The 8,626-nt window shown below is 43.2% G+C and overlaps 1 protein-coding gene across 1 annotated transcript; it reads left to right on the top strand.

The window, feature by feature from the left end:
* Positions 1–798: 798 nt before the first annotated feature.
* si:dkey-174i8.1 (arylsulfatase J) lies at positions 799–3,607 on the top strand. The gene is given in 7 exon segments (XM_067972784.1): positions 799–823; positions 2,247–2,424; positions 2,552–2,726; positions 2,728–2,841; positions 2,844–2,984; positions 2,986–3,177; positions 3,179–3,607. Coding segments are annotated over 7 exon segments (1,254 nt in total).
* Positions 3,608–8,626: the final 5,019 nt, after the last annotated feature.

The following is an 8,626-nucleotide window of genomic DNA, read 5'->3' as shown; positions in this document are numbered from 1 at the left end:
ATGTAAGAGAGACATTATGCGTCAGTCAACCCACCCAAATATGGTAACCCACAAGGCTATGGGTGGTTCAACTACAAACCACCAGACCTTGACTCAGCAGGCAGACAATATTGGGCCCTACCCACCCCCAACAATGAATCTCTAGGGTACTTTGTAAAGCTATCTGGTCATCGTTTTATACCATTTTTACTGTACCTTGTACACTATTTATGTTATATATGACAGTGCGTTGCAGCCAACATAGAATTACTATAAAAAATGAAACGCCCATGTTTTAAGTTAATTAAAAATACAAGGGGGAATTTGAACTCTCGGACGGGGAGCCAGGAGCTGCAATGCGAGGACCTGGTTTCATTTTAATGGCCGGGCCCCATTGACACCCTGCCCGGCCAGCTGCTCGCCCGCAACAGGAGTCCAGAGGGAGCTTGCCGACTTTGGGCCTGCAAAGATCGGGAGGCCTGGAGGCAGTCAGGTAAGCCGTGGCGGGGGAGGATGCGGGTGGAAAGGGGGCTAGCCCGTGGCGGCACTGGCCTAAACTTTCTTTGTGGGGCCCGGAGGAGCACTTCTGACCAACTGGACCCCACAGGAATAAGTCTTACACTTACCTGACAGGTCCTACTCTGGGTGTCCACCATGCTTACTGGCCACAGTGTCTACGACTGACACTCCGCTCAGCGGGCAGTTATATTGCATCGTGGTTCCATCTCAGTGGTGGGACCAGGCTTTGCCTGTATTTATGAGGCTCTTGCCTGAGTCAGGCGGGTGCTGGAACCGCCCAAGAAAACACCGGACTTTAAGATGGCCGTGAGGGCAGAAGCGAGCAGTAAGCGCGTCACTTTTGGATTTTAACTCCCACTCTGCCCGGTTTCCGCCAGGCTAAACTTAGCCTACTCACACTGGGGACAAGTGGAACACAACAATGAGGGGGTTGCACTTTACAATTGCAAAAAATTTAAAATTATTTCTGTAATGCAGTCATTATTAAATAGAATCTAATATTGACACGGCTTCAATTGTCCATTTAGACCTAGGACTAGGGCATTTCCAATGTATTTAGGATTAGAGGCCAATTCATTATGACGAAGGATATCTGATCTCGTTGGTAGTGCCTGAAAGATTCCTGTTCCATACTGTACCCTCTTCGACTAATTACTATCTTATTCAGCGGAGAAGCTCTTCCACAGTTCTTGCTTTGTGGTAAGGGAAAGTTGAAATTCTGAGTGGTAAAAAGATCACAGGTCAAGTTTAGCACAGTTATATACAGAGTGAAGCTCCTTCTACTCCGCCCCAACGATGTGCCTCAGCTGCGACCTCCAACCAGCGCCAGTCTGACATTTTCCAGATCCCACAGCCATCTTCGGTTCCCACTGACCGAGAGCACCAATTTCATACCAACTGAGGGGCAATTTTATAGAACCATAGAAAAGATACAGCACAGAAGGGGGCCATTCGGCCCATCGTGTCCGCCCCGGCTGTTCTGGCTTTTCGTTGGAGCAATCCAAAGCTAATCCCACTGCCCTGCTGTCTCCCCATTCCCCTGTATCTTCCTCTGCTTCAAACATTTCCCTTAAAAGATGCAATTGTCTGTACCTCAGCCACTCCCTGTGGCAAAGTGTTTCATGCTGTAACAACTCAATGCTGGGGTGTCTCTTATTTTATACACATGCATGCACACGTACACACTTTTTAGTGGCTAGGGTATCCTAACTTCTTGAAGCTTATTAAACTGGGGAAAGGCTAAGGCCAAAATGTAGTGGCCCTGAAATCCCACAGGGGGTTCTCCTGGTTTTCTGCCGTAACTTCGGTGAGAGACTGGTGGAAGCTTCCCAGAGAAATGACATCAATGGTCGTTTTCAGCCGTACGCTCCAAGGGCTGATTTTCCATCAAAGTTACGCCAGGAGACCAGGAGAACTCTGGCATTTCAGAAACCTTTATAGTTGGTTACTGACATAGTAGTGTAGTGGTTATGGCATTGCACTACTAACTAAGCTCAAGTACAGTGAGTTCAAACCCTACCATGGTAAATTCAATAAATCGGGTCGTTCGTAGGCTGGCAGAAAAATGTAAGAACTGATTAGTAAATTTTGTTTGATGACACTCCTGTGAAGCGCCTTGGGACATTTTACTAGGTCAAAGGCGCTATATAAATGCAAGTTGTTGTTGTTGTAAATTTGATCTTAATAGAAATTACACAGGCACCATAATTTTATCCGTTGGACTGAGTAGATGTGTTTTCTGATTGCAGGTATCACATTCACACAGGGCTTCAGCATTCCATCGTCTGAGCTTGCCAACCAAGCTGCCTGCCCCATGACACAGTCACTCTTCCACAGAAACCACAGCAGGATGACTTACACAACTCACACAGTGGCCAAATGTCACCTGGGCCTCCACAGAAAGGACTATCTCCTCACCTGCAAGAGGTTGGATTCATTTTTTTGAGGCTCCTTCTCCGGAAGCCCCACTCACCGCAACTGCGACAGATTGCATGTCCGTCGATTTGATCTTCACGATGGAGAGGAGATGACATGGAAACCCCTACACCCAAAGTTTAACAGCAAACCACAACCCTAAACAACCTATATTTATCTATGTGGCTTTTCAAGCTGTTCACACCTCACTCCAGGCACTTAAAAAACATGTCAGTAAATCCAGCTCACTAAGCAACCTCACCAGGAGGAAATATGCCGTCATGGTTACCTCCTTGGATGATGCGGTAAAGGATAATAATTACAGTTCTGCAGACGCACGGTTTTTACAATAATACTGCGCTGATCTATTTCTCCGATAATGGCGAGCAGCCCTTTCGTGGTGGCAGTAACTGGCCCCTGAGGGGGGGGGGGGGGGTAAGGGCACGAATTGGGAAGGTGGCGTGACAGGATTGGGTTTCGTCAACACACCTTTACTGAAAAGCAGAGGGAAAATCATCCGAGCTTTGATCCACATTACTGACTGGTGCCCAACCTTGGTGTCACTGGCAAAGGGGCACCCTGGAGGAGACGGCCCAGCTAGATGGCTACAATGTATGGGGCACCATTAATCCAGGCAAGGCACCCCCCTCCCCCCCCCAGATATTCTTTAATATTAATCAGTTATCAAAAGGCCTCGTTCAGGGTTGATGGAAGGTAGACTTTGGGATTTGGGACACAGGAATCCAGGCATCTAGTAGAGTAGGATGTAGGATTCTGGAAACTTCTAACTGGAGATCCAGAGGATAGCGACTAGGTGCCACCTCAGACCTTCCCAGACTTTCCTGGAAACCCAGGAAAAGTCGCGGAACTTAGAAAATTGACGGGGATAAAACACAAAGCCTTACGGCTGTTCAACATGACTGCACGTTCCTTCGAGAGACGTGATCTTTCCAGCCAATTCCCCAAAGTAGTGAAAAGATTGCTAAAATGCCTCTCTCAATATAATAAAACAGCCATCCCACCACATGATGCACCAGGTGATCCTAGGGCCAATCCGGAGCTCAATGGAGGCGTGTGGACTCCTTGGGTTTTCAACAATAGAAAGCCATCAACAAAAGGAAAAAATAAATTGAAACTCTTGTTTGTGCGGCTTAAAAACATTACTTCAAAAAGTCAATTGAAGTATGTTATATAGATTCCAAAAATATATGTGTGTCAGTCGTAAAGGAGTTCGTTCTATTAACAGACTAAAATTGCATGTTACTTTAATGTATGCTAAGCAACTTTGTCCCAATGGATTAACTACAGACTCACCTTGTTTAATATTTCATGAAAGAAACCATAATCTTTTTTTCCTCTATTAATTCCTGTCAGATTTCATTTGTGTTTTGAGCACGTGTTTTAATTCACGCCAGTGATAATCTGTAAATTGCTTCTCTATCAAATGTATGTTTAAAAAGGTAGAATTATTTTTTGCTATGGATAGCGGTGTCATAAATCATGGGGTACCCTAGACCTTTCGGGGTCTAGAAGGGAGATCCCAGGGGTCTGAAGGACCATCAGATTTCTGCCCACATTATCTGATTCCTGCACTTTTCTAAGCCTATTGATCTATTAACATCTTGTTTCTCTTCCAGTCTACAAATAAAAATCATATTCTACAATGCTAGCACTGCTTCCCTTCAGTAGCTGACACTATCTTTTGAAAGTTAGGATTGGGGGCGGGGGTCCCCAGGAGCGTGTTCATATTTGAAGGGGACCCCCAAGAAAATATCAATATTTGTAGGAGGTCCCTGAGAGTGTAGCAATACTTACAGGGGGTCTCAGAGAGTGTATTAATATTTGCAGAGCATCTCCGAGAGTACATCAATATTTATAGAGGGTCCCTGAGAGTGTATTAATATTTTCAGGGGGTCTCCGAGAGTGTTTCAATATTTTTAGGAGGGGTTGCTGAGCGTGTAGAAATGTTATCAGAAGTCCTTCAGCATGTATCAATATTTACAGAGGATCCCCAGACTAGAAAGTTTGAAACCATCTGTTGAAAGCGCATTTTTGCGGATTTTCTCAGTTCATTGTTTCCAATGAAATCAGAAACCTGTTGCAGAAGACGTACAGGTCATCGCAGCTTTTTCCATTCCACCAAAACGGGGTTTCCGCCAGAGTTACAGCGGAAGAGCAGAAGAAACCCCAAGGAAACTGACCCCTCACCACCGACCCCCCCCCAAAAGCGACTAAAGGGAATCTTACCGCACAATATTCAAAATCTTGACTTTGTGCGATAGTGTAAAATGAATTTCCGGTACATATGTTCACACTCCAGTGTGTGATTAGAGAAATAAGAAATAGGAGCAGGAATAGGCCATGCGGCCCCTCAAGCCTGCTTCGCCATTCAATAAGATCATGGCTGATCTTCGACCTCAACTCCACTTTCCCGCCTGATCCCCACATCCCTTGATTCCCCTAGAGTCCAAAAATCTATCGACCTCAGCCTTGAACATACTCAACGACTGAGCATCCACAGCCCTCCGGGATAGAGAATTCCAAAGATTCACAACCCTCTGAGTGAAGAAATCCCTCCTCATCTCAGTCTTAAATGGCCGACCCCTTATCCTGAGACTATGTCCCCCTAGTTCTAGACTCTCCAGCCAGGGGAAACAACCTCTCAGCATCTACCCTGTCAAGCCCTCTCAGATTCTTATACGTTTCAATGAGATCACCTCTCATTCTTCTAAACTCCAGAGAGTATCGGCTCATTCTACTCAGTCTCTCATAGGATAACCCTCTCATCCCATAGATATGCTTTACTGCAAAAAAAAATTGAGAAAATGCTTGCAAATACTTACAATAACAGATCCAACTATAAGTGCATAGGCTAGTCGGGGTAAATCTTGACTTTGTGCTGTAGTGTAAAACGGGTGATAGCGAGTCGGCAGCCTGTTTCACATCTCTCACGATTTTTATTTCCGTTGACTTCAATGGGTAGAGATGTAAAACAGGCTGCCAACTCTCTCTATCCCGTTTTACACTATGGCATTTAGTTAAGATCTACCTCCTATTAGTCTATGTACTTTTAGTTGGATCTGTTATTGTGAGTTTTGCAAGCATTTTCTCAATTTTTTTTTTGCAGTAAAGCATATCTATTTCTCTTGTCACACACTGGAGTGTGTACATATGTATGGGAAATTAGTTACACACTTAAGAGCAGTGCATTGGGGATTCTCTGCCTTCCATATTGTGTACAACCCTCTTTTATTCATTATGTCCACATAAAGTAGCAAATACAAATATTGCTTCCCTCGTGTTTTGTCCTGTGGCTGTAAAGCAGGTTTTATACATATTAGCAATGAATAAAAATACTGGCTGCCAGAATTGTTAGAGGGAAGTATTCATTGTCTGAAAGATTTCACGGTTGCATGCAAACATTAAAAATGAACCAGACAAAATTGATTTATTGTATCTAAACAGAACAGATGTACTCTGCAAGGATAAGTGAAATCTCAGATCTAAGAGGCGGATGCACAGTAAATGGATTAGAGACCTGCCTTAGGTTTTAGGGTCTGAGTGTGGGATCACACTTTCAGTTAATCTTTAGTTGCAAAATGGTAAGATTTTCTACCATTGCTTTCAGTTTGTAGAATGTATTTGGTACATTTTTATTTCAAATATCGTAAAATCCAGTTTTCAGCCTTTTCCTCCGCCCTTCAACCTGATGGTACTTTTAGCTGTAAATTTGTAACAACCTTAATTAGTCCCACAACAGGGGTCCTGATGTGCTGGAAATACCCTGTGGGTACTGCTCCTCCATTTTGGAGTTCAGGAGAGAGGGGGACGGGAGAACGAGAGGCAGAGATTAGACATGCTCCGACTGAGGAAAAGGTGCCAGGACTCAGAATCATTGGGAGTTATTTCAACTAACTAAACTTTCATTTGGTGTGGAATTGTAATGGCTGGCTTTTGTTTTTGTTGTGGAATGCGATTAGTCCCTGCTAACCTGGCAATACCCCTGTGGTTAACATAGACCAATCAGAAAAAAAAAAGTAGGATCTCGACAGTGCTACATTCAGACTTTCCTGCAGCCACAAAATTAATTAGATAAATAGATGGATAGGTAATGTTAAATATGCTTGTAATTGCTTATCTTGAAGGGAAACAGGACACTACTCACTTTCCTCAGTTCCATTTCTCAGCTGCTTTATACCTCTGTGGCTGGAATGGTTTGTGGTTTATTATGTAGGCTCTTAGTTTGTCATGAAATATTGCTCCCTGCTAAGCACCGTGGCTAAATTACATAATTCAGGATTAACACTTCCTGTGGAAAAGGCTGCCTTTTAATATGCTGCCCCTATTATTTAGCAATAAACTTGCAGACTATTATTTCATAAACGTTAACCCTGTTATCATCAACAAGCATCAATGACACAAAGCACACTGTCCTCAGATCCAATGTTATGAAAACTGGATCAAAACACACTTGAGGAAGCCCTTCAGGGTTTTTGTTATTATGATGGCTAATGTGATTTATGGTGTTTCATTCTTTCCCTCAGCTCTCCAGGTTCTGGTGTGCCACACCTAAATCGCCATTTGAGGGCAGATAGTTGACGTTCTACCCACTGCCCTCCACAACTGGGGTTTTCCTCGCATCACGGCTGGATCTGTTGTAGACCAATTGATAACGATTGATTGCTATTATTGGTCAACGACTCCATTATTGTTGTACCATGTGACTATCAGGATGGGTAGAAGCCAAATTAATTGGACCTTGGTCATTTTTTGTCTAGAAATTCCTATGTTCCCAAGAGTCTCTCTTGAGCTGGCCACCATAAAGCACATGGCAGTTACTTGCATTAACTTATCCTTTGATTTTCCTTTCCTTTTGGGGAAGATGTTTGCCTATTCAATCAGTGGGGATAATTTCCTCTTTTGCTTATGGTGTCACCACACGTAGCAACACGAGGGAAAATTTCCTCTCTGCTCCCCAGGCCTCCCGTTCCGCTGCAACTTACCTACCAATGGCCACTGACCCTATCCTCTCTGACAACAAACCCTTGTATGCTATTGCTTTGAAATGTTCCCATTTGTTAAGTTCACCGACTTCAGCTCTGACCTTGAATCAAGTACTCACTTTTTGGTTTTCCTAATTAACGATTTTAACAAGCAAAAATCAATTCTTTTTCCAGTTTTCGCTAATTAAGAGGGGATCTGATACAGGTGCACAAAGTGATGAGGTTTTAATAAGGTACATCTGGAATAACTATTTCCACTGGTCGCTGGGACGGTAATTAGAGGGCATAAATTTAACATCATCACCAAAAGAAGGATGGGAAAGGTTAGGAGAATTTTTTTAATATAGGGGATTGTTATCACAAGGAATATCCTACCAGCTACCATGGCAGAAGTACAATCCATAATAGCTTTTAAAAGGGTGGTGGATAAGTATTTGAAATTTTTTTTTAAAATAAAAGGGTATGGACAAAGGGCAAGAGAATGAAATTAAATGGATAGCTTTTTCAGAGAGCCAACGCAGGCCGCATGGGCTGAATGGCCTCCTTCAGTGCTGTAAAAGTCTATGATTCTATGAGGTAGATTTTGACTTTGTACGATAGTGTAAAACGGGTGATAGTGAATCGGCGGCCTGTTTTACTTCTCTCCCCATTTTTATTTCCATTGAAGTCAATTTGCCAATTTGCTATCACCCGTTTTACACCATCGCACAAAGTCAAAATCTATCCCTATAAGAACATAAGAAATAGGAGCAGGAGTAGGCCAATCGGCCCTTCGAGCCTGCTGCGCCATTTAATAAGATCATGGCTGATCTGATCCTAACCTCAAATCTAAATTCATGTCCAATTTCCTGCCCGCTCCCCGTAACCCCTAATTCCCTTTACTTCTAGGAAACTGTGTGTGTTGATCCATTTTTGGAGAGTTAAGAATCCTCAGCAGATTGCTAAACATGGAAAATAGTTCATTAGTGTTTTCCGTTGATCTGAAACCATTTTTAAAATGGACTCCCTCACAAGAGGAAATAGTTTCTCTCCATCTACCCTATCACATCCTTTAATCATCTTAAACATCTCAACCAGATGGGGTCTAGCCATAGACTCTATACAGTTATAACATAACTTCCACCCTTTTGTATTCCAGCCCCCTTGAGATAAAGGCTAACATTCCATTAGCCTTTTAAATTATTTTTGTACCTGTTCACTAGCTTTTGGTG

The sequence above is a fragment of the Heptranchias perlo genome, chromosome 36 (genome assembly GCF_035084215.1).
Source record: "Heptranchias perlo isolate sHepPer1 chromosome 36, sHepPer1.hap1, whole genome shotgun sequence".
NCBI classification, from domain to species: Eukaryota; Metazoa; Chordata; class Chondrichthyes; order Hexanchiformes; family Hexanchidae; genus Heptranchias; species Heptranchias perlo.
Note: the sequence above shows the minus strand (reverse complement) of the source record. Positions and strands in the feature narration are given on the sequence as shown.